The sequence below is a fragment of the Orycteropus afer genome, unplaced genomic scaffold (assembly GCF_000298275.1).
Source record: "Orycteropus afer afer isolate SDZICR_OR568_19922 unplaced genomic scaffold, OryAfe1.0 scaffold00166, whole genome shotgun sequence".
Taxonomy (NCBI): domain Eukaryota; kingdom Metazoa; phylum Chordata; class Mammalia; order Tubulidentata; family Orycteropodidae; genus Orycteropus; species Orycteropus afer.
The window spans coordinates 2,446,696-2,473,552 of record NW_006921753.1 but is presented as its reverse complement, the minus strand read 5'-3'; the positions used below and the strand labels follow the sequence as shown (position 1 = coordinate 2,473,552).

General features: G+C 37.5%; 1 protein-coding gene across 1 annotated transcript in view; it reads right to left on the bottom strand.

Annotated features, from left to right (window-relative positions):
* IFT57 (intraflagellar transport 57) overlaps positions 1-26,857 on the bottom strand; it is an 89,809-nt gene that overhangs the window by 45,371 nt on the left and 17,581 nt on the right. The window contains exons 6-7 of the mRNA XM_042781756.1: positions 20,563-20,631; positions 692-814 (exon numbers count right to left, since the gene is read on the bottom strand). Coding sequence (XP_042637690.1) covers positions 692-814; positions 20,563-20,631 — 192 coding nt within the window. The remainder of the gene's footprint in view (positions 1-691; positions 815-20,562; positions 20,632-26,857) is intronic.

The following is a 26,857-nucleotide window of genomic DNA, read 5'->3' as shown; positions in this document are numbered from 1 at the left end:
TCTGTGTCTGTGTTAATTGGTTTCCCTTTTCTTTGTTGAAGATGGTCTGTGTAGTCTTTCTGCCTAGTCCACCATCTTGCCAGAACTCTCCCGACTAGCACTTTTTGTGGGAATTATTATAGTGCTAATGAGAACAGCATTGTCTAGTCAGTCCCTTATTAAATTACCCAGAAGTCATTATTTACAAAATTTTAGGCAAAAAGGTAGCAGAAATATGTTTATAGAAAGTTCACCTGCTATAATCCCTAAATCTTTTTGCATATGATTTCACTACTATATTCTTAGTATTTAACTTTCAAACATATGTTTCAATCAGCTTATTTAAGGCAATTTCTAGGATGTCTTCTCTTTTGCCATCCAGAAGAATTCTAAACCATACTGTAGCTCTAATCAATTATTATTAGTCATAGAATTCCAACTTAATTCAATAATCACCTAAACAAAATATGATTTCCAAGAAAATATATTTCTGTACATATCCCTCAATACCAAGAAAACATGATACATTCCAAACCATTAAAGATCTATCCCTTGCTTTTGGGACTGTAATATATTATCTATTCATTTAACAACAATTTGTTAAATCCCTATTAAGATAAAATGTTGAAAACTGAATAATTAGGAGTACCCATGACCCTGAAATTGCCTTATAAAAAATTATTTGAACAAAAATATACTCTCTTTTTTATACCTTATTGTCAGTCCTAATCGTGACTTTCAGTTGTGGTAGTACACGTTCCACTTCTAGACTCCATTCTGCAGCATCTGTTGTAGATTCCAAAATATCTTCTTGTTTGGCAGACTCGTTCATGTCCTAAGAAAGGAAAGATATCACAAGATTGAGAGTTTATAAAAAGAAATGGTGAAAAATTTTGAAGCATTTTAGCAGCACTGCACAATTTAAATCAAGTATGGTCGTGTTAAAATTACAGTGGCAGTACAAATTCTTTTCTGTCTTCCTCTTAGCAATGTTAAAAGAAAATAATCAATTAACATGATAGAATACAAAACTAATTATTAGAAAAAAAGATGCAAATATACGATTCAACTATTTTCATAGCAAGATAGCATACTGAGCTCAATGGAAATATTATCAAATGGGCAAGCCACTTTTTTAGCTATGTTATTGGGCAGAGTAGAGGAGATATACTCACCCGTTCATTACGAAAATAGTGTCCTAGTTTGAACTTACTATACTGAAATACAGACCCAAAATCTGAAAGAGGAAAATGATAAAATACCAGAAGCAAAGGACTCATAATTAAAAATTTTTTTATTAATTAATAAAGTAATATTTTGTATAGGAGAAATTTTAATGCAGCTTAAAAATGTTATTTAACACAGACCTACTGGAATTCAAACAAGGTGGGGGCTAAATGTCTGTATTTGGGTTCTACCCTTCTGTTATAAAATCAATTCATAACTGTTTTGAATCACAAAATGAAAGTTTTTTTTAATTTTTTTCTGATCTTTCATATTTCAGCTATAACTATTTATGAATCTGAAATGTAAACAATGTGCAAACTAATGGTTCAAAAATAATGCCTAAGGATTCAATTTTGGTAGCAAATTATTCCTTAAGTTTCCTAGATAAATTATAAGATAATGTAAAGAAAAAATAGAAATACTTATTTATATTGGCACAAAAGAGACCCAAGACATATTAACCACCAAATTTAATGCATGGAATATTATTTGAACCATCTGTAAAAAGACGTTTTGAGATAGGAAAATTAACTATAAAACAGTATTAGATGATATAAAGGAGCTCTGGTGGTGTAGTGCCTAAGGAATTTGACTGCTAACCAGAAGGTTGGTGGTTCAAACCCACCAGGTGCTCCATGGAAGGAAAATGGGGCAGTCTACTTCCATAAAGATTTACTGCCTCAGAAATCCAATGGGAGTCTGTGAGTTGGAATCAACTTAATGGCAGTGAGTTTTGAGTTTGATTAGATGATATTAAGGAATTATTATTAATTTTGTAGGTGTGATAACATTATGGTAATTATGGAAAAAAAGTTTTTAATGTATAATTTAATTAGCATTATATCTAGGATTTCATTTAAAATACTATTTAAAAAAAAAACCTCACTGCATCGAGTCTATTCTAACTTATAGCAACTCCCTTTGGGTTTCGGTTTCTGAGGTGGAAAATCTTTAAAGAAGTAGATTGCCCAACTTTCCTTCTATGGAGTGGCTGGTGGATTTGAACCACCAACCTTCTGGTTAGCAATCAAATGCCTTAGGCACTACACCATCAGAGCTCCTTAAAATGCTACAGGAAAGGAAATCAAGAAATGAAGTTTTAAAGGAAATGTGATTGACAAAATGTGAATAACTGCTGAAGCTGGGTAATGTCTAAGTGTTCATTATCTTATTCTCTCGCACTTTGTATATGTTTGAAATTTTCCATAGTACAAAATTTAAACATAACATTGTTAACCTCGTGGCAAAATTATACCCTAAATGTGAATTTATGTCACTAAAAGACACTTCTAACATGAAAGGCTCATTAGGCTAGTGTTTCTAATCCAGTCTAACATCAAGTAGTAGATTAACATTAGAATGAGGTTTAAATTTGGTGGGAGCATGAGATCTTTAGGGGATTACAACTCACTTTCAGCTGAAATGTCAGGGCACTCTAATATAAGAAAGCCTCTCCAACTTTGCAGCTCATGTTAGAAAGTTCTGAATAGACTCATAGTCTTAAAAGGACTATCTATTGCTTTTTGTTCAGAAATTCAGGAGGCTGTATATTTCTAACCTCACAATTGGAGGATTAATAACTAAATACATGCTTTTACCATTTAAATATGTAAGCTGAAATATTTATTCAGTTATATTCCATTTAGAAAAGCACAAGTATACAAAAGTATAAGCATTCATTTAAGAAAAGTAAAATGTGGAAACTGTAAGTGAAAAAATCTCAAAATGCTATTTTAAACATTGAAGTGCTCATTTAAATATGAAAAACATTGTATTAGAGTACTCGGTGGAATGCTGTATACTTCTTAGGAAGCTGAATCCAGGGTAGCACAAGAGCACCATAGCTGTAGGTGGTGGTGGGGAGAGCAGTATTCACAAAGCAGGTCTATGAAGTTATATGAGACACATGTGACAGCAGAGGAGATATGGGGTCTCCCGGTTGAAACCTGAAAGTAACAGGAAATTCCCTCTTACTTATATCCACTTTGGCCCCAAGAATAAGCATTTGCTCAGAAGAACTAGGCATATGTACACCCACTGGCATATCTGGGTACCTGCTTCCTGCTCTAGGAAGTTCGATTCTGATTGGCCCATTTTCTAAACCAAAAAGGGTAAACTCATGGCGTAGGGTGGAGTATGTATGTAATGCCATTGTGTGTGAGCCCTGACAATCTGGAATACGTGTGTAGGTAAACACATAGGGTTGCTCCTGCCAGGATACAGGCTCACATCCATTCAGCCCACAGAGCCAGGCTGAACCAAAGAGGCACATCCTCTCAGCAGCAGTTTTGCAGGATTCTTGACTGAATGTAGATGCACTAATTTAAAAATGTTTATATAACCACTGTTGGGGTGAAAGAAAGTTGGATGCTACTGATTAAATTGTAGAGCCAGTGCTCTCCAATTTTATCCCCACATTCCTTATCCTTTCTTCTTCCCCTTCTTAAAAAAACCAAAACCAAATCCGTTGCCATGGAGTGAATTCCAACTAATGGCAACCCCACGTGTTACAGAGAACTGAGCTCCGTAGTTTTCTTGGCTGTAATCTTTACAGAAGTAGATCACCAGGATTTTCCTTCATGGAGCCACTGGGGGGGGGGGGTTTGAACCACCAACCCTTCGGTTAGCAGATGAGGGCAAACCGTTTGCTCCATGCAGAGACCTTTTTAAAGTCCAGAATCAACAAACAAGGCCAGAGTGGGCATCGAATCACATTCCCACTTTCTTCGGTCTGAATGTAAGATTATTCAAATTGTGAATAATAAACTCACTTAAAAATTTTACTCAAGAAGAGTTCACTTTTCTAATCTTCACAAAGGCAAATGGGTTAGCAGTGGCCCTGTTTGAATCTGACCCAGACTCTAAGCATTAGAAGGGTACATGAAGATTAACCGCTGCATTAGGATAACCCAGTGTGTAAATTACTATTCGTTTTATAGTGGGCCCTTTAGTAAGTTGCCTTTAACTTTACCAGCTTATTACCTGATTCCCTTAACTTCCTCTGCCCTGAAATGATTTAATGTAGCAGTTCAAAACTTTTCACTCACTTCTAGGTCATACCTAATATACTTGGAGAAATGACCCAGTTACTAAATGAGGGGCGAAAAGAGAGTATGACTTGATAGAGCAATATTACCTTATGCAAACTATATATATAGTTTATCTTTACTACCATATTGGTCCATATATTTCATAATCTTGTTTCTCATTCAAAATTTTCCAATGCCTAATAACTGGATACATTAACTGAGCAAGCCCTAAATATGAAGTACAAATCATTTAAAAATGCTATACCTTGGCTTTGGTTATAACACTTTTTGAGAAAACCTTTCCCTACAGTTGTTTCTCCATTTAACAAATGGTATTTTATGTGGAGCTATTAGTACAGAGAAATAAACTGCTGTTTCTGTTTAATCAAAATTTTATATCATCGTGACAAAGTCCCCCTCTGAAACAACATTAACTGAGATAAAACATAGCTCTTGGGAAATTGCATTTTCCAGTTACTGCTGCTGTAGAAATAATTAGAAGCTCAATAAGATACAGGTTATCCAGAAGTTTCATTTATAATTAATTAATTTAACCACTAAACCATTTGTTAAGCTCCTACAACATGCAGTGTACAAAAGCAGACACTGTGGTGGGTATGGAAAGATAAAAAAAGAATTTAATCCTTTCCTGCAAAAAGTGTACAGTCTATTATTAAGAGTTTAAGGCTAGGTAAAAGCAGATATTGACGAAATGAAAACTGATCCTAAAATTGGCAAAGGAAGAACTAAAGATTAACTGTCCAAATGATCCCATAAAGTAACCTTGGGCTCAAATAGTGGAGCACAACACCAAACTCAGTTCAAAAAATCAAACAAGAAATGTTAACAGCCTGCTAAGAATTCTATTCCTTAGGTAACTTCTCCCTTTTTCTCAATAATACTATGTAATGGTTAAATATCTGTAGAGAGATTTCCACATATATTATGGGATATTGTTGGTGTAATGCAGTGGTTAAAACATTAGGGTGCTAACCAAAAAGCTGGTGGTTTGAACCCACCAAGCCACTCCATGGGAGAAAGAGGAGGCAGTCTGCTTCTGAAAAGATTACAGCCTTGCAATCCTATGGGGCGGTTCTGCTCTGTCCTACAGGGTCATTATGAGTTAGAACCAACTCATGGCAGTGGGTTTACTTAGTATAATGGTTCCAGGGGGTTGACAGGGGCCAAGCTTATCAGCAAAATCTGAACATGAAGGTAAATAAAGCCTTCTGCAGCCTACTAGGTGTTGGGTAGCCTGTGTAGTGCTACAAAGCTGTTCTGGTCAGACTGGGTTAAATGTGAATACAAAGCCTGATAGGCTTGCAAAATATCTCCACCTTTTGTTAACTCTGGTGACCCCAGCTAGCTCCTAATTACCCAGCAGGAGGAGTGATGAACCTGACGCTAAAGGAGAGACAGACCCATTAACAAGTAAGTGTCAACATTATTTTTTTTTTAAAAAAACACCTGTTATAGATGATACAATACATGGCAGCATTGATCAAGTTTTTGATGAACTGTTATCTTAAAGAACTTAAAAAAAAAAAAAAAAGTCAAACACTTTTGGGTAAAACTTTTCCTGATATGTACTGCACATCCATTACTGCATATCCCATAAGGAAAAGGGGACTAAACAGGTTCCAGAACAGAGCAATGTTGACTATGACTTCCTATTACCATCAAGGGTAACCCTGGAACTCCATTAAGGTCTGTTATGTTTGTGACAGCAAAAATCTGGTACGGTAGGATCTTTTGATCCCAAGGATTCATGTCAGCCTGGGCAGTTGGTTCTGGCTTAACGACTTCCCCATTGGGATGAAGGAAGAATAGGAATAGGGTAAGACAGTGTTTCTAAAACTTGACTAATTACAGATATTCTAGAATACCTTATAATGATTTTGTTTAGTAAAAAGGAACAAGTATGGATGCATTGCTCAAGGCTCAGACATCCATGAGAAGACATTTTCTTGTGAATGAAGAACCCCAAATGGAAACAAACAAACTCAATAAAACAAACTCACTGATGTTGAGTTGGTTCTGACTCATAGTGTGACCCTCCTTGGTTTCTGAGGCAGTATCTCTATGGAAACAGAGAGATCACAAACTCAGCTGGAAACTATGCCAGGTGAACCTAGATTATGAGGACTGGGACAGAAAATGAATTTGCAGTCTTGAAAGCGAAAAGGAGATAAAGGGAAGGCCAGAAAACAGCAACACTGAATTAGTAATGAAAAAGGTGTAAATGGTGGTGGTTGGGTCTTCAATTACCAAACCAAGATTTCTTACCTCAGGGGGATGAGGAAGGAGCTCTAGTGGTCTAGTGGTTAACATATTTGGCTGCTAACCAAAAGATAAGTGGTTCAAACCTACCAGCTGCTCCAAGAAGATGTTTCCATAAAGATTTATAGCCTTGAAAACTCAATGGGGTCACTATGAGTTGGAATAGGCTTGATGGCAGTGAGTGAGGGGGATGAATGAGGTACTGCTAACCTGGATACTAGTTGATGTTGCCATTTATTAACTATATTTTCATCTTTTCTTGATGTCCTTAAGTCATTATTACTAACACTACTTATTGTGCTATTCTGTAATACAATGACACCCTAATGGCTGAGAAAGCTGGATATGACTGACCACACACTGAAAAATCCCAGATGGCTGTAATTTTTGCATTCTTAAGTCTGCTTTTAAAGTGTCCCCTTGTTATCAAAATGCAAGGGACCACTTTTGGTTTTCCCATTCATTGACTAGTAACTCTTCCTACTCCTAAACCGCTGTGGGTTTAGATAATATAGCTATATCCAAGCATTAAGAACTTGTTTTTGTTGTTAGGTGCCATTGAGTCAGCTCTGACTCGTAGCAATCCTATGTACAACAGAACAAAACACTGCCTACTCCTGTGCCACCCTCACAACGCTTGCTATATCGAGCCCATTGTTGCAGCCACTGACTGAAGAGATCCATATTTGTACCCGTTCCAAAGAAAGGTGATCCCACAGAATGTGGAAATTATTGAACAATATCATTAATATCACACATTAAATAAAATCTTGCTGAAGATAATTCAAAAATGGTTCCAGCAGTATGCTGACAGGGAACTTCCAGAAATGCAAGATAGATTCAGAAGAGGACATAGAATGAAAGAAATCACTACTGATGTCAGATGGATCTTGGCTGAAAGCAAAAAACACCTGGAAAGACATTTACTTGTGTTTTATTGACTATGCAAAAGCATTTGATTGTGTGGCTCATAACAAATTATGGATAACATTGAGAAAAATGGGAATTCCAGAACACTTAATTGTACTCAGGAGGAACCTATACATAGATCAGGAGGCTGTCATTCAAACAGAACAAGGGGATATTGCATTGCTTAAAATCAGAAAGGGAGGGCATTTTATCCTTTCACCATACTTATTCAATCTGTATGCTGAGTTTAGCTTATCTATAAGAATTTAGGTAAGGAAAAAAGTGAGAGTTTTGGGGGGTTGGCTAGGACTCTCCATAGAAACTTTAATTCAGGAAAGTGGTTATATCTATTTTGGTTGCTCAGGGGCCTTTTTTGCATTCTTCCTCATTTGATGCTTTGGTCAAGACATGACATGCTGCTGAGATGCTAAGTATTAAGCATAATATATATGGTTATACTATGAATTAAAATTTCTCCAAGGATTATCTAGTCAATGAGAAGCTAGACAAAGGGATAATAGTAAGTTATTTTAATCAAGAAGAACAATCCCTTGAAATGGAATGATTTTAAGCAAATAAAATTTAAAGCATAAAAGTAAGACTATTCATGTTCCTTCAGGTTGATTCTTCATGACTTAAGCAACAGAAATCGTGAGTTTGATTCACTGCTTTCTTTCTAAATTAGGTTTCTTTAGATTTAACAGTGTATCACCATGAAGAAAAATTTTAATACTATACAAAAATGAGCTTCAGATATGCTCTGAATGACTGAATGTAACCCTGGTTATGATCTATCAAAAGAAGAAATAGGCAGTGGCCTCTGTCTTTAAATATATGAGATTCATCAACGTTTTTTTTTTTTCCTTTTTTTTTAAGTTCAATTTTAAGTTTAACCAAAACAATTTTATCTTGAGTTATGATGTGAACTGAGGATTTGGATGAACTGTGCTGCCACCAAAAAAAAAAAAAAAGAAAAGAAAATGTCTCAAATTCCCACAAAATCAATTTAATTTTCTAGTAAAAGATCTGAATTTATTTTTGAAAGGGAAACTACCAAAATTATTTGTTTAATATAGCAAATGCTCATCTTTGCTATTACTTTAGTTTACACTATACAGCATTGTGCCTAAGTCATTTGACTGCTAACCAGAAGTCTAGGGGTTCAAACCCACCAGCCACTCCTTGGAAGGATGATTGGGCAATCTACTTCCATAGTGATGTTGGTGTTGTTGTTGTGTGCCGTCAAGTCAGCCCCGACTCATAGCGACCCCTCCTTGGGTTTCCGAGGCAGTATCACTACGGAAGTAGGATTGCCCAACCTTCCTTCCGAGGAGTGGCTGGTGGGTTTGAACCGCCAGTCTTCTGGTTAGCAGTCAAGTGCTTTACCCACTATGCTACTGCCTCAGAAATCCAAGGAGGGGTCACTATGAGTCAGATCTGACTCAACAGCAGTGGCATATAACAAGTGCTAAAGTAAAACCATCTCTGATCATGTTTACCACTTTCTCAAAACAAAAAGTACTTCTGGTAGTATGCAATGAGAAACTATTATAGGCTCACAATGTCCTTGGGTTATAGAGTGTGCAAAATAAATTTAGTTCATTATGGCCTGAATTCTTAATAGGCTTATTTTCTTTGAAATGGCAACCTCATGGATATACTACTTAAATAGAGTTGACTCTTGAACAATGCGGGGGTTGGGGTGCCAACCCCCACCCAGTCAAAAATCCATGTAAAAATTTGACTCCCCAGAAACCTAACTAGTAATAACCTATCACTCACCAAGTCTTCCAATAATATACATGGTTAGTTAACACAGTTCTTGTAAAATTGGCATAGTGGTTAAAGCACTGGGCTGCTAACGATTTGAACCCACCAGCCACTATGGAGGAGAAAGATGAGGTAATCTGCACTTGTAAAAATTTACAGCTTTGGAAACTCAACAGGGCAGCTGTACTCTGTCTTAAAGGGTCACTATGAGTCAGAATTGACTTGATGACAGTGGGTTTGGTTTTGGTTTTGCTGTAAAGTTACTAGATTTTCCCAGGAAGACACAAGCATACACAACAGATAAGTTTATTAACTGTACAGCATGATGATTATTTATTATTTATTAAATGGAAGTAGGTCATCATAAAGGTCTTCATTCTTGTTATCTACATATTGAGGAGGAGGAGGAAGAGGACGGGTCGGTAGTGCTGTCTCAGAGGTGGAGGAGGTGGAAGGGAAGGCAGAAAAAGTAGACACATTCCATCTAACTTTGTGGAAATACATCATTAATTTCTTACTTTTTTGCTTTTTCATTTCTCTAAAAATGTTTCTATATGGTACCAATCCTTCCACCATTTGCTTTAGTTTCAGTGCTCATATCATGGAAGGGTCCATGTCGTCAAAGAAGTCAAAAGCAGTCTTGAACAATCAGAACCCTTCTGCCAGACTGGCTAATGTCAATTTATTTTCTAGCATTGCTTCTTCTATGTCTTCTTCCTCATCATCTGGCACTGGTTTGGAAGCACCCATCTCCATCTCCATCAAGTCATCTTCTATTAATTCCTCTGGTGTGGTGTCTATTAGCTCTTGCATTTCTCCAAGGTCTCCATCTGGGAAAAAAAAACTGCCTATAGTGGACCTTTGCAGTTCGTATCTGTGTTGTTCAAGGGTCAATATACATTTAAAGAGCTCAGTTCAAATACCTACCAAGAGTGACTTGAAAGTCCAATTAACTGTCAAGATTAAAATGGTCCTAATTCTCAAGGAAAAGGAAATTAAGGTATCTTGAGATTCACCACAATATGGTGCAATTATTAAAAGGATGGGTCTGGAATCGAACCTCTGCTCAAATCTCACCTAAATTACTTACTCGCTGTCTTAGTTATACGGGACTGCTAAAACAGAAATATCACAAGAGGGTGGCTTTAACAAATAAATTTGTTTTATCCCACTTTAGGAGGCTAGAAGTCTGAATTCAGAGTGCCAGCTCTAGGGGAAGGTGTTGGCTCTAGAAGAAGGTCCTTGTCTCTTCAGCTTCTACTTCATAGCTCTTTGGAGATCTCCATGTGTCTTGGCATCTATCTTTCACCCTGATTCTCTCTCTGTTCACTTGTTTTATCTCTTTTATATCTCAAAAGACATTGACTCAAGATACCCTACACTAATCCTGTCTCATTAACATAACAAATACATCCCATTCCCAAATGGGATTATAACCACAAGCATAGAGATTAGATTAAGATTTGCAAAACATATTCTGGGGAAACATAATTCAACGCATAACACTAGCCATGGGTCAATTTACTTAACCTCTCTGTATCTCAGGGTACTAATCTTTAAACTGCAGATAATAATAGTATCTTCCTCATTGGAAGAACTGTGAGGATTAAATGAGATGATGTATTTGAAAGACTTGCACTGTGCCTGATATGCAGTACCTCCACAGCCATCAAGTCAATCCCAACTCCTAGCAACCCTACAGGCCAGAGTAAAACTGCTCCATAGGGATTCTAAGGCTGTAAATCTTTAGAGGACTTGTGGTGGCACAGTGCCTAAGGCATTTTGACTGCTACTCAGAAGGCTGGTGGTTCAAACCCATTAACCACTCCTCAGAAGGAAGATTGGGCAATCTATTTCTGTAGAGATACCGCTTCAGAAACCCAAGGGGGGGTCGCCATGAGTCAGATCAACTCGGCAGCAGTGAGTTTGGTTTGGTTGGAAATATTTACAGAAACAAACTGCCTCATCTTTCTCCCATGAAGCAGCTGGTAGATTTGAACTATTGATATATTGGTTAGCAGCCCAATGCTTTAACCACAGCGCCACCAGAACTCCTTTGATAGACTGTAAATTCTCAACATATGTTACAAACAAAACCAAACTCATTGCATCGAGTTGATTCTGACTCAAGAGTGACTTGTTGGGTTTCTGAGGTGGTAAATCTACAAAGTAGACTGCCCCATCTTCCTTCTGAGGAGCAGCTGCTGGGTTTGAACTGCCAACCTTTTGGTTAGCAGTCAGATGCCTTAAGCACTATGTCATCTGAGCTCCTTTCAATATATGTTAGCAGTTAACAATTACCATTATTGTATGCCAAGCATGGTAGTAGATACTTTCACATATGGGTTAAATGCCCAGTAACAACACAATGAATCAGGAGTCTATTTCCCTTTTTACAAATGAGGAAACTGAGTGTGGTGGTTATGTTTTTGTGTCAACTTGGCTGAGCCTGGTTGAGTGGCTGGGCAGCTGGTGGTAGTTATTCCCCATGATGAGACTGCCAATCAACTCCATGGTGGGATCTACCACAAGCAGCTGAGTAGCTGCCTGTGGGATGTGGTCTGCTTCCTGTATATAAGGAGAAGCCTTGGGAATGGTCTCTAGCCTATGGCATGCTTGGACGCTGCATGTTGAGCCGTGTTGTTGCTCAGCAGCCTGCCATGCTCTGCCGACCTTGGGACTTAAGTTAATGGCCTGCTGTGTGGTTTGGTAACATTTGGACTGTGCCTTTTCACTTGTCAACCTTGGGGCTTCTCAGTCTCAGCAGCCAGCAGCTGTCTGAGTGAAGAAACGCCTCTAGCTCCAGGGGCCCAGAACAGGAGGCAGAGCTGGACCCCAAGGTTGAGAGGCTTTCACCCAGCCCCTAGAGCCTGGCACTTTGAACTTGGACTTGAAGCCTCCAAATTGTAATAAACTCCTGTTTGTTAAGGGCATCCCATTTGTGGTTTATTTCTTGTCAGAGCGGCAATAGGTAACCAGAACACTGAGGCAGTTAAGTAACTTTTCCAATGTCTCATTGTTAGTAAATGGCAGAGTCCAGGCATGTCACTGTAGAGCCTAAAGTCTAGAACGCATGCCCATGCCTCTCCTATTAACTCTCTGCCTGTCATATAGGTTACAAATACCTTCCCCAAGTTTATCCCTTGTCTTTAAATTTTTCCCATTTTTAAATTTTTATGTATTTAGATTTATCAGCATTTTCCTTTTATGATTTTTAGTTTTATTGTTATCATGCTTTATCAGGACAGCTTCAACTGATGAGTCTAACACTTGTCATTCTGTTTTTATTTTATTGCTTTTGGGCTTTATTATTGTTGATCCATGTGGAGTTTACTTGGGTCTGAGATATGAGGGAGGAATCCAGCCTTTTTCTCCAAATGGATAGCCTATTATCCCAACACCACTTAATTGAACAGTTCAGTTTCCCACTCTAATTTGCATTGCTTCATATGCTAATATTACCATAGATTTACACTATTTTATGAATTCTGACCTATATCATTAATCTAATTCTGTGTCAATATTATTTTACTTTTTTAAGACTTACAAAAAATTACAAATATAGTACAAAGAACTTCCATACAACCTTCACCCAGATTCCCCAAAATGTTAGTATCTTATATAACTAAAGGGCAATTACACATAAAGGGATATAATGTTTGTATCTGGGTGCTGAGATTTAAGAAAATTTTGAACTTTCTTGTAGAGTTTTATATTTTCATTTTTAAAAGGAAGGAACATATTTCCTTTTTTAAATAAAAATTTAGTTTCAATAAGAACATGAAAATATAAATTTGATTAACTTCCAAAACCCAACTGGTACAAGTGATAAATGCTTCAGGAGTTTGAATAAGCAAGAAAGGTGTTTTAATGGAGATGGTGACACTTTTAAGTTTAGCCTTACACAGCTTCAGGGGATGTAAATAGGCAGAAAAGAGAGATGACAAGCATTTTTAGAGAGAAAAACAGCATAAGCCAAATGTGAATGAACATAATTTGTGATGATAATAATAAGAAGACAGATTAGGGGCTTAGAAAGGTGACTATTGGGGATAAGAGAACTGAATACTTTGTCAACATCCTTGGAAGCAAGGCTGCTGGAGTGTAAAATCTGTACTGTAACCAGGAGAGGAGGCAAAGAAAAGTTATAAGCAAGGTACAATGACTTCATTTATTTGTCCAGTAAATGTTTATTTAGTGCCTACTATATGCCAGGCCTGTTCTAGTCCAGTAACAGTGAATAAAATACAAAATTCTTAAGTTATGTTTGATGAAGACTTATCTAATGGTGGGTTAGTAGGATGAAATGGGACTGAGGTGATAAGAGGTGTCACTGAGGATGCAGAATTTGATCTAGGTTTTGAATATTTAAGGGCCAGGTGGTGTAAAGGCATTTTAGATAAGAGACAAAGGAATGAGGAAGGAAGGAATGAGAGCAGGTGTGCTTACACTGTGTTTGAAAGCCTATGAGAGGACCAATTTAACTGGAATAAAGTGTCTGTGGAAGAAAATAAGTAATTGAATTCACAATAACTTAGTAAGTTGGAAGACTAGGGTGAAAACTATTTTTGAAAAAAGGTGGGAGTGGGACTAAAGGAGGAGGAACAAAGACCATTTAGAACATTACTGTTATATAATCCAGTCAGGAGATCAAGAGAACCTAGTCTTGAAAGACAGCTGAATGGATGAATACAAGAAATTTTTCAAAGGCAGTATTCATAGATCTTAGTGACTTAACCGGATGCTCTCTCTGGATAAAAGGGAATCAATAGTCAATAGTGACTCCTAGACTTCCAAACATCAAGAAGTTAGATATTCAAAGCACTAATATCACTGGGGTGGAGAAGAAGGGGTAGGAAGAGAGATCATCATGGTAGGATGTTTTTTAAAGAATATAGGTTTATAGAGGATTACTGAGAAATGCATATATTCTATTTACCCAACTAATATACTGATTTAATAACAAGTATTAGTGTTGATCCAGAAAATTTAATCTATCCATGAAAAAATGACAGCTTTCACCATGTGACATTATGAAAACAAAGCCATGATATAACCAAGACTTCTTAAATTCACATCCAAATGCGATCTTCTTGATAACTCACATTCTATGTAAGTTTCTTAAAAATATTCATGGCAATCTAGGGACTTACTTATATGGAGATTTTTTCTATTTTTTGATGGCACATAAGAATGATGGTAATACCAGTCTCTAGGAAAAAATTATACAAAATAAGATTGGTATCAAGCATATATGACAATACCATGGTAGGTGCTGTCCACAAGTTAGGCTATCTAATCTCAAACAACCCTGCAAAGAATTATTTTTGTCTCCATTTTACAGATAAGAGACCAGAGTCACAGAGAGGTTAATTAACTTTCCATGGTCATGTGGCTAGTGAGGCAGAGTCAGGATTTTGTTGAAGGTTGCTCTTTCTGCCTAGTACCTCCTTGAAGATATGGACTCAGATCTGGAAGGGGCCTTGAAAAGACATACCTTTTTTCTTCTTGCTAGGCCCACAATAAACCAGATAGATTGAAATACAGATCTCGATTTCAAGGGTGGACTCAAAAGCTAAACAAAACCAAATCAAATCAAGCAAAGCTCTCTTTTACATCTGGCAAGAACTGCCATTTGAGCTTCCATTGAGCAGTGAGGAGTACAGGTTTTTTCTCCAGTGCACATTTCCTATTCACCTCCAGATGTAAAACTGATGGGGGTGGTGCAGGTTACTTACTAGAGAAATAAAAGTAATTATTCAGTCATAATGTGTCCTATCACTCAAGCATGTGGTGTTTTAATCACTTCTACTGTGAAATACCAACCATAGACTTCTCTTACAACATAGATAGGAGGCTTAACACTCAAATATTTGTTTTAGGAAAGAAGAAAAAATGATTTCCTCAAACATGAATTAGGACTAATAGTAACCCATAGGGCAAGGTATGCTATAGTAACAATTATTTTTCCCCATATGATTCAGAAAGGGTATTTTGTCTAGAAGGAAATTATAAATCCTATATAAAGAAAATTTAAGATATTAACCAAATGAGATATATTTCCTTCCCCTCTTTGATTACAATACTGCAGACTTGCTTCAATGACACAGTAAATTAAAACTGGAATGTCATTTTTATTCTAAGACTGTATTTTAACTTCCTTATAACTTTTGCTTTTTAAGCTAAAAAATCTCTCATTTTTAGTACAATGATTTTTTTTTCCTTCTAAGTAATTAAAACCCAATTGTGTTTAAACCTTTTGAAATACTTGGTTTTATGCTGTATAACTCAGGATTTGGTTTCTAAAACCTCAAATTTAGCATCTCAAGAAAGAATAGTATCTATGGCATGTTTGAAAAAAATGTTTTGAAATGAAGTGATGGGCATTTAAAAATAGAATTCCGAAAGCGCACAGCTCCCTCCCATCTTTTTTTCAGTGGGGGAGGAGAATGACACATCTGTGTTTTGCTGCCAGAACACAGTTGCAGAGATTCTGTTGAGTTTCACAATGGAGAAAGGAGCTACAAAGACCACTCATAATTACAGCACAGCCACCATGAACATACAGGCAGTTTCCAAATGGCACAGAGAATTTGGAAACAGAAATGACTAGCACACCTCCCTACTACCAGAGCCTTCCTTCCCTGCCACCCTCAATCTCTGAACATTCTTCCATATCCCAACCATCATGGGTGCTGACAAAATGTCAGAGCTTTAATTCAGCACCAGTATCCTGCCACTCCTCGGAAGGAAGGTTGGGCAATCTACTTCTGTAGTGATACTGCCTTGGCAACCCAAGGAGGGGTCGCTATGAGTCGGGGCCAACTCGACTGGCACATAACAACAACAACACAACATCCTCCATATCCAGTATCAACATGCCTTTGGCTAAGTTTCAGATTTCAGGAATCAGAGACATAGGGAAGGTAGAATTTTGTGGGCTAACCTTAAAGCCAAATAACATCCATAATTTTTTCCTTTAAGAAAAGCTATGTCAAATTCAAATAAACTACAAATGAAGTTTTGGAAGATGAAGTGATCTCTCACCAATTACAGGACTTATGTTCCTGAGAAAGATTATGTTTAGCAAAAACCACAGTTCAGGTAAGATAGCTGGGGAGTGAGGGAGGGAGAGCACACAATAAGAATGACTTTAAATATATTTTTAAAACCCCAAAGCAAATAAATATTCTGAAAAGCACCTGCTTCTAAAACAAACCAATTCCATCAGTTTAAGGATTCATCATCTATAGAAGGAATCCTTGTCTTTAAAGAGGAATATTGTCTTTAATGCTCAAGAAACATTGCTGTGTCATGATCTACTTAGACATTTCAGATTCAGGCAATAGGCAGATAGTGTCTCTTTACAATTTAGTGGTTACAGGCTTCAGATAAGATATCTTAGTCAGGAATATGGACCACCCAAGTCTTCTTTCAGGAAGGACTTGCTTCCTAGCTGAAAGAATGTAGCCAGCAAATCAGCCTGCTGCTGTCAGCGCCTTCTGGTTCAGTCTCACCTGCAGCAAGCCACCTTGCCTGAAGGTATTCCCTTCCAGGGCAGCCTGCACCCAGGGACAGAGCCAAGCAGGCCATACTTGTTCCAGAGGACTGCATCAGGTGGCCAAGGCTATGTCAAGCCGGTATTGCAGTTATACCTTTCTCTCTGCTCAATTCTGCTTTTTAACTCCTTCCTTTCACAGGTGTTTGTTTATAATAAATATTTTTCACCCCAAACTCTGTCTCAGTGTCCATTTCCAGAGAACACATATCTGCAACAAGTCTTTTTTAACTGCTTGTTTTCTTGTTTCATTTTACCACAAATCTCTGGATAATGCAGGTATATACATATCTTCTTGAATTACCATGTTACTTAAGAGCATGTTCTTCAGGGTGTAGTCTCCACTTCATTTAATGAAAAGAAGGAATGTAGGTACATTTCTCCCTGCATTATCCTACATGGTACATGAGAAAGGAAACAATTATGGTTGGCAAGTTCCTTTTTTATGAAGTTTAAATTATATCTTGCCTATAAAATGTAAATATAAAATAGCCTTCATTCATGTATGATGCATTCATTCTACATTACTGGGCACCTTCTATGTACCAGGCACAAGTACAAAAGTAGTGAACAAAGCTCCTAGGAGTCTATGTTCCAGTGGTCAAGATAGACAATAAACGAATCAGAAATGAATATAATACAATACGATGTCAGGGTCTGTGAAGAAAAATGGAGCAGGGTGAGGGGACAGAGGATGACTATAGAAGCATCTATTTTTCCAATCCACAGGGAGGGACTGGCTGTAATCCATATATTTCTGGGCTTGTACAGTCACATATACGTTTACTATATCAATTTCCTAGATAGTATGCATCATTCTTGTTTTAGGGAAGAATTCACCACATTCAGCATTACTAAAATAATATTTCTTCTGCACTGTGAGTCCACCTGCTGCATGAAACATAAAATCTTAAATCTATGTTACTAACCTAGATAGCAATTCTGTCTTGGGGAAAGAGCAGCCTGAGCCATCATGAGCTGTAGTCAGACACAGCTGTCTAAGGCAGATGGCTTTAGTGGGCAATATCATAAACTTGTCCAATTTTTTAAAATATGAAAGTGTTTTCTGCCTCATTAGTACTTGATGGTTGACCATCCACAAACACCTGGCATTCAGGATTCTTTTACTTATTACAAAAATGCAACTATACACTGTCTTAGCTCTAAATGGTATATGCTATCTAATCTCTGTTCAAAGGATCTGATACTTAGATGATTCATAAAAGCACAGATAAGTGAAAAACTCTTTTTCACACAGCTTAATTGAGGTGACAAATTGAAATAAAGAGAATAGGACCTTAGACAGTAGTAAGCTCAGCTCACTGCCATCAAGTCGATTCTGACTCATAACGACCCCCACTGGTTTTCCAAAGCAGTAAATCTTTACAGAGGTAGATTACCCCAACTTCCTTCCACAGAATGCCTTATGGGTTTGAACTGCCAATCTTGTTAGCAATGAAATGTCTTAGGCACTGTATTATCAGAGGTCCTTTAGACAGTAATGGCAGAGGCAAATTAAATGGCTTTGCTCCTTCCCAAATACTCAGAAACTATTTTCTCACAGGGAATCCCAGGTGGCCTTCACAGGCCTCTATTAATGCCATCAGAAAATTAAATAACACAAATGCCATTTTCTTTCAGAGAATAACTATTTGTGCACCTTTGATGTCTGCTTTTCTTTTCATACGTTAGGATCACATGTGTCATCATCATCTTCAGCACATATATTACATCAACACCAGCACTATGGTGCACTTGGTCAACTGAACCATGCCTATACCTACCTTGGTGAATGCCTGTTATAAGATAGAGGGGAAAAAGCAACTTGGAAGTTTAAAGATCTGAGTTCAAATGCAGATGCTATGATTTTTAGCTCTAAAAGATTAAACAGTCCCAAGATTATAAATTTCAGTTTTTGCATTTATAAAGTTGAGATAACAATTTCTACCAAATGCTCTATAACATCAGTAAAAGGGCATGTTTTAAAGTACTTTGAAAGCTACAAAGTGAACCATACATGCATGGAATTGATACAATTGGAGTTTCTTTGAATTTAAATGTTAGATATTATTCTGATATAATTTTCAATTTATCAGTCAAAAATATATTCACTCATTTAAGAAATAGTTATGTAGTACATTCTATGCTACACTACAGGGAATATATATGTATATATTAAAAAGATTCCTATTATCAAGGAGCATACAAATCAGATTAGAGACAAGGGGGAGGGTAAAGGGAGAGATAAGGTTTTGGTTTCTGCCAACACTTACTGAACATTCTCTGTGCGACAGACACATTCCTAAGTGCTTACATGTATTAATCTTAATCTTCAAAAGCCTATGAAATAAGTGAAATTTTTTCCCCCTGATTTTACCGATGAAGAAGCTAAGGCACAAGCAGCTAAAAAGATGCCTGAGATCAGACATCTAGGAAGTGGTAAAGTTAAGTCATAAACTCAGGCAAACACACACACACACCATTAACAACAACAACTGGTAATAACTAGTAAGAGTAATATAGTAAGATGATGGGAGCTCTGGTGGCGTAGTACCTAAGGCATTTGACTGCTAACCAGAAGGCTGGCGGCTCAAACCCAGCAGCCACCCTTTGGAAGAAAGGTTGGGCAATCTACTTTCATAGTGATACTGCCTCAGAAACCCAAGGAGGGGTCGCTATGAGTCGGACTCAACTCCACGGTACATAACAACATAACAACAACAGTAAAATGATAAATTGGTAAAAAAAATCCTGGGAAGAAATGGTCAAGGAAGACTTTATGATATAAAACTAAAATGATATCCAAACTTGTCTGTAAAATTCACACAAGAAAAACTAAAGAACAAGTAATTCAATATATCCTCTTTTTCAGCATGCAATAGTTACATACTATATTAAATTTTAAAATACATTTCAAAAAACACATAAATCCCATATGTACTTTTGAAATTCTGTCAATTCCTGAAGCCTTGTTTTTCACCAACACTTTCAGTGCAGCTTGGACTTCTTCCTTCGGCACCACCGGTTCTTGATCATATGCTACCTCCTGAAATGGTTTAAATGCGTTTGACTTATGATGTTCGCCAAGAACACCAAATATAATATGGACTGCCAGAACAAAGCATGAAGTCTGATAAAGTAGAGGGTCAGCAAAAGAGAGGAAGACCCTCAATCAAATATATCAGTAACTGTGAGGATGGCACAGTGTTTCATTCTGTTGTACCCAGGGTCGCTATCTATGAGTCAGAACTGACTTGATGACACCTACCCACAGAAACACCTCTGAAATATTCCATCTTTCATAGATTGGCTGTATTTCATAATTAAGACAGATCAAAACATGACTTAAACATTTTTTGTGTGACTACTTATCCAAGTACCAGTCTTAATATACCTATTTCATTTCAAAGAATTACAGATGATTTAAATAATTTCCAATAATCAAAATCTTTCATTATTAGCCTATTAAAAAAAGCTTACTTAACTTTTTAATGATCTTTTTAATATAAAATAACTTGAAATAGGTCTTCCATAATAAAAAATACTATCTGGCAAATAAATTATTTTCAGTTTGCACAAGAAGTACCGTGTGGATTTTGCATGGTATAGGTAGGAGGCTGACCAACTCATTCCTATGAATCTTTATATTTGCTATAATTGTGACATTTTATATATAAGAAAATAATTTTGACAGCTGCTTTTCAAATGATACATGAAACAGTGGCTAGTAATAGTTTCTACTCATTTCCATTTCTAACAGAATATGTGTACTGATGGCTTGTTGGTCCTTATGTATTGAATGTAACTTACCAGGTGATAGGTCTGGGCCTTTAAAACGTTGAGATCAAGAAAGTTTTCTTCATTGTCTGTTTCCTCTTCCTTAAAAAAAAAAAAAAGGGCAAAAGCATGTTTAAAGTTAATAATTATAAAAAATTATAATATAAAGGTATATTCCCAGTTTTCTCATACCTACTATACTAAGCTTGATATAAAGATGAATGCAGCAAAGAGTATTTAAAAGTCTAGTGAAAGGATACACAAAGTGGGACATATTAGGATTAGTAGCTCATCTGTCTTCTGAAGTTTTGATGGTGTCATTTATATAAAACCTGTTTTTGTAGCCATTGAATAAAGAGGGTGTGGTAGTTAAGGTTGTGTGTCAACCTTAACCAGGCTGGGCCTGGTTGAGTGGCTGGGCAGCTGGTGGTAGTTATTCCCCATGATGAGACTGGCAATCAACGCCATGGTGGGGTCTGCCGTGAGCAGCTGCTTTAGGGATGTGGCCTGCTTGCAGTATATAAGCACAGCAGCTTTGGGAATGGTCTCTAGCTTCTAGCACTCTTGAACCTTGCATGTAGCCGTGTCATTGTTCAGCAGTCTGCCATGCTCTGCCAATCTTGGGACTTTTAATGGACTTAAATTAATGGCCTGCTGTGTGGTTTGGTAATATCAGGACTGTGCCTTTTTCCTTGTCTACCTTGGGTTTGTCAGCCTCAGTAGCCAGCAGCTGAGTAAAGAAAAGCCTCCAGCTTTAGTGGGCCGGGAGCAGGAAGCAGAAATGAAGCCCAAGGTTGAGCAGCTTTCACCCAGCCCCTAGAGCCTGGTATTTTGAACCAGGCTGCTAAACTGTAAGAGAATAAACTGTTTGTTAAAGCCATCCCATGTGTGGTATATTTCCTGTTAGAACAGCACAGAGGTAACCAAAACAGAGGGGACTTGGGGGGGAAGAAAGCCATCACTGTAGAAGCACAGATAAATAAACACAGGAACAAGAGCAAGAAACAGCTCCCAGTGAAGTATCGGAAATAAAGAGACAGAGGGATGAGTTAAAGGAAATTTTGAGAAAGATGACTGAAATAGATAAAAATGAGAGTGACAGACTATTCTCAACTGCTCCAGAGACTAATCACACTGATGCATATTTTTGACATCTCTTATCCTGTTATGTAAGGAGCCCTGTTGGTGCAATGATTAAGTGCTCAGCTGGTAATTAAAGGTTGGAGGTTAAACCCACCCAGTCGCTCCTTGGGAAAAAGACTTGGCAATCTGCTTCCATAGAGAGTACAGCCTAGGATACCCTACGGGGTAGTTCTACTCTGTCATATGGGCTTGCCATGAGTCAAAAGTCAACAGCACTTAACAACATCTCTCATATATTTGAGTCTGATAAGTTAATGGTCATCAACACCCCTTAGCCCACGGTCCCTAAGTCTGTTCAAAGGGATGGTTCCAAGAGATTCTAAACTGCCCTGATCCTCAGACATATGGGGCTGGGGGAAAACATCTTTTTAAAGGCAACCCCCTCCCCAGTAAATATAGAGTCTGAGCAGTATCTAGGAAAAATCTGAGTTCTCCTTTCTCTTCAAATATCTTTGTGGTGACAAGTGGCACAGTGGGTAAAACAAGTTTAACAAGAACACTCCAAGCTTAAGGACATGGGAACAAAGCCAATGGAGCCTGGTCCTCTAGTCTTATTATCTTGTAAATGAAAGATAAAACTAGTGGGTTTTAGTTTGTTAGCACTCCTACACATAGAGTCATACAAAGCTGCAATGATAGATTTCAAAGATAATTCTTATCTTCAGGAGTTTAAAAGCAAGTAAAACAGTCTGGTCTGAATCCAGCAGCATGAGCATCACCAAGGAACATGTTAAAATGCAAAATCTAAGGCTCCTGTCCCAGACCTACTCTGCTGGTGGGGCACTAAGAGATGGTAACTATGCTAAGCCTTGGAGAACTGGAAAGATTTTAGTAAAATATAGAACGACGTAAATGCTGATTCTATACATTCAATTGAATTTCACTTTTTAGGAGGAAGAGAAAAGTGGGACATGAAGGGGAAGATAAAACTGATCTAATTGCTTACATCTTAACTCTTAAGCATAAATGCCCATCTTTGAAAAACAGCTCAGGAGGGCATGTCTATTCTTCGTTTGTACTAACAGCAGCCTACTTAACAACCAGAGTAGATGACTGAAATGCCAATGACTCAATGCCCACGGGAGAAGAGACAAGTTTATAATGCTTCTACACTAATCTAATCAGCACCAGTTACACAAGTGATCAATAAATACTTCTGGAATTGTACTGAATTAGAGACTAATAGGTAAAAAATCTTAAATAGTAAACACTAGAAAAAGGACAATTAAGAGAATATTTAAAAGGAAGTAGTACATAAGCAAAGTTAGAGAAAAAGTTTTTAAATAAATTAGGATTCCAATCTCAATAATTCAGAAGGTATTCAACAAATTTCTGCCATTTCTTTGCACAATATATATACCATCTTAGTTTTCTCACTGCCAAGAACTAAAGATATAATTACATAGCAGGTGAGAGTATTATGTCACAATAAAGAAATGGCCAGTACTCCTTTCTTTACAAAGGACCAGTACTCCTTTCTTTACAGTTATCAACATGCCTTACCTTGATTTGGTCACTTAAACCCAAAGGTTTCTAATTTTTATAGACGGTTATAGAAGAATCTCATTCTGTCAGAACTGATTTTCACCCTCCTTACACTACCCCTACAAACTCTGACAAACAACGCAAGTAATATCCCACCATCTAAAGGCGTTTTCAATAGCCTGTGTGCGGTGTAGTAAATTACTTAGTGTGGCTTTTCTACCCATAAGTCCTTGTAAACTCCAAGGTGAGATTTTCTATGAGCAACTGAGGAGCTCCTGATTGGTGAAGTTGTCCACCTGGAGTATTTCTGTTGAGAGTGGCACAAAACAATGTTCTGGGAGGTGCCCACTCTCTCTCAGGTGCTTAGAGTTCTTGATGCTATGATTGGCTAGTTTGACCACCCTGTCGGGCTCAAAAGGAGGCTTCCTAGGGGCAGTACTCTCTCTGACTGCTGGTTGAGGAAGACGTGCTGCCGAAAGAGACACGCACCCCTGAAAGAGACACGTGCTGCTGGGAAAGAAACGCAAAAGACACGCATCGCTGAGTGAGACACTGAGGGACCAGCACTGCTGGGAAAGAGACTGTGAGAGACTGTTGGCTGAGGGACAGTGGGCTGGGAGAGAGACTGAGCGTTATTCCTGAACTTGAATTGTAGCCTGGTGCTTCCCTAATAAACCCTGTAATCTGTGAGTTCTGTGTGGCCACTGCAGCGAATTATCGAACCCAGGAGCGAGGTGGTGGGTGCTTTGGGAGGAACAGGTGGAGAAAGGGCTGGAGGGAGGCAGCATGTCTGGCCTGGCAGGAATAGGCCTTGGGTTACTGCTTGTAATCCTGTCTTCCTCTTGCGGGATTAGAGGAGGTCAGAATATGTGGCCTCCTTGCCCTTTTTGCACTGTGGCACTGACCACGAGCTCTGATGGCATAGTGCCTAAGACACTTGACTGCTAACCAGAAGGCTGGGCGGTTCAAACCCAACAGCCGCTTCTGGAACGAAGATGGGGCAATCTATTTCTATAGTGATACTGCTTTGGAAACCCAAGGAGGGGTCACTATGAGTCGGATCGACTCGATGGCAGTGAGTTTGTTTTTTTGGTTTGTGGCACTGATCCAGTTCTCCTTGGTAGGCTTAGGAGAGAGAGAGGTACAAGAGAATCTCTTAGAATAACAAGGAAGAAAGGAAAAAAAGAAAATTCAAAAAACTGATTCCGACTCATACCACCCCCCGCTGAGTTCCTGAGGCAGTAAATCTTTATGGAAATAGATTGTCCAATCTTGTTAGCACTCAAATACCTTAGGGACTATACCACCAGACCTCCTTAGAACAAGGAAGAAAGGAAAAAAGAAAATACAAGAAACTGACATAAAGAAAGGCCAGCCACTCTGAGGAAAGCCACAAGTTTGGTCTTTGTGACAGGTCTTTATCTCACAGCTGTGAAGAAATTAGTCAGTAAGTTGTTTTTTAGTATCATTTTTCTAAATTTACATATCCAATAATGTTTAAACAGTCCTCAGAAGAAATATTAGCTATAATTTCCAAAGTGAAATAACAAAGTGCTGCCAGAGGCATTTTATGATCAAATGTTTAATGAACCTCTACTATGTGCCAGGTACTGCACAATAAACTGGAGATACAAGAGGAAGCAAAACTAGACATGGTTTCTGTCCTCACTGTTTTTTCTTTAGGATTCTCTCACTACTGTCAAGTTGGGTCTAACTCACAGTGACCCCTCCTTGGGTTTCCAAGGTGGTATCACCATGGAAGATTTTTTAATTTTTTTTTCCTGACTAGCATTCAAAGCAATAGTGAACATTAATCAGTTATCTGTCGATGAATGTTACTGGCAAAGATGGTAGGATGAGGGTTACAGTATAGTAGAATAAGGGAGGTGAACAACTGAGAATAGGTATGGAGTTAAAAAGTTTGAGCTTAAATGGAAAAATCCAATATACTGCACAAAAAATAAAGTCTAAGCTCCTTAAAATGTTCAAAATGATCTGGACTTGGTCTATCTTCCAAGCTAATTTTAAGCACCCTCCTATCACTTGTAGCTCTAGCCACAGTAGTTTTGTCTTAGCTCCTTGATCATTATAAATTCATTCGAGCCACAAAGTTACTGTACATGCTGTGTCACTAGCCCAATGCCTGCCACATAACCAAAACAAAACCAAACTTACTGCCATCAAGTGGATTCCAACTCATAGCAACCCCCATTTGGTTTCCAAGGTGGTAAATCTTTACGCAAGTAGATTGCCCCAGTCTTCCTTCCACGACTGGCTGGTGGGTTTGAACCGCCAAGCTTCTGGTTAGCAGTCAAATGCCTTAGGCACTCCACAACCAGAACTCCTTTTGCCACATAACAGGTACTCAATAAATACGTGCAGAATGAATGAATATATTTTTACTTTGACACTTTAAATTTATCTCATTAAGATTTATTTTAAATAGATTGGTTGGTTTAACAACAGTCTTTTCCTTCAGTAAAAAGCATAGAATCACCTTTTTCATATATGTGTAAAAATCCAGGTTAAGACTTACAAAAATATAGAGAAACACAGAAAAGAAAAAAATCATCTATAATTCTTCTGCCATATATAACTAATGTTAAATATTTTTATTTTTGCATATTCATATAGTTGAGTTCATAATGATATAAAACTTACAATCCATTTCTGAGTCAATTTTATAGCATAGAATGTAACATAAGCATAAAAAATAGTAAAAGTATCATCCCTATGTCACTAACATTTGTTTGTAAACAAGTTTTTCTGGCTACCTAATAGTCTACTCTCTGGATATAGTCTAACTTATTTAACCATAACCATCCTTTTAGACAATGGTTATTTTCAGCATTTGCTATTTAAATAATGCAGTGTTTAACATCTTTGAGAATATGACAGTTTAATGACTTACTTGAAAATGAAATACAAGAACTTTATTGTCAATTGATTTTAAAAATCACCTGAAGATCTTAATTGGTTTATTATAGTAACATACACTACAGATAAAATTGCTTTCTCCTGCATTTCTGTTTCAGATCACATTTACACTTCCAGAGGTAAACTAAAACACCAGGCTTAATCTATCTGTAGTTCTGAGGAAGAATTATCTTGAGAAAAAGTTCTTTTGGTTTTACTGTATAACTACGTTACTTGATTACAGAGATGTGATTGTTTAGTTTAACCCTATGAATACACAGGTAAAGCATGGAAAAAAGGACATATGCTACCAGATAATTTAAATAATGCTAGCTTTTTAAAAGTAGTTTTTTATTCCTTAAGAGTAATACTCATTTTCATTTCTAAAGCATAAAAGAGTTTCTGAGAACAGAACATTGTGGTATACCTATGAAACAGAATGCGTTAATCTTAAATTCTATTGTTCTAGTCTAAATCCTTCATTAGTCATGGCTTACTGAAGATCATGAATGGTTGTTAATAAAATATTTAGTCATATAGCTTGTGTATACTACTTCTTATCCGCAATTTAAAAGCTCTGCTAAAATTCGGACTTGAATCGTTAGTTGTTGTTGTTGTTAAGTGCCGTCGAGTTGATTCTGACTCATAGCGATCCCATGCACAGCAGAACGAAGCACTGCCCGATCCCGGGCCAGCCCCACAATCCCTGCTATACTTGAGCCCATCATCACAGCCACCGTGTCAATCCATCTCGTTGAAGGCCTCCCCCTCTTTCGTCGACCCT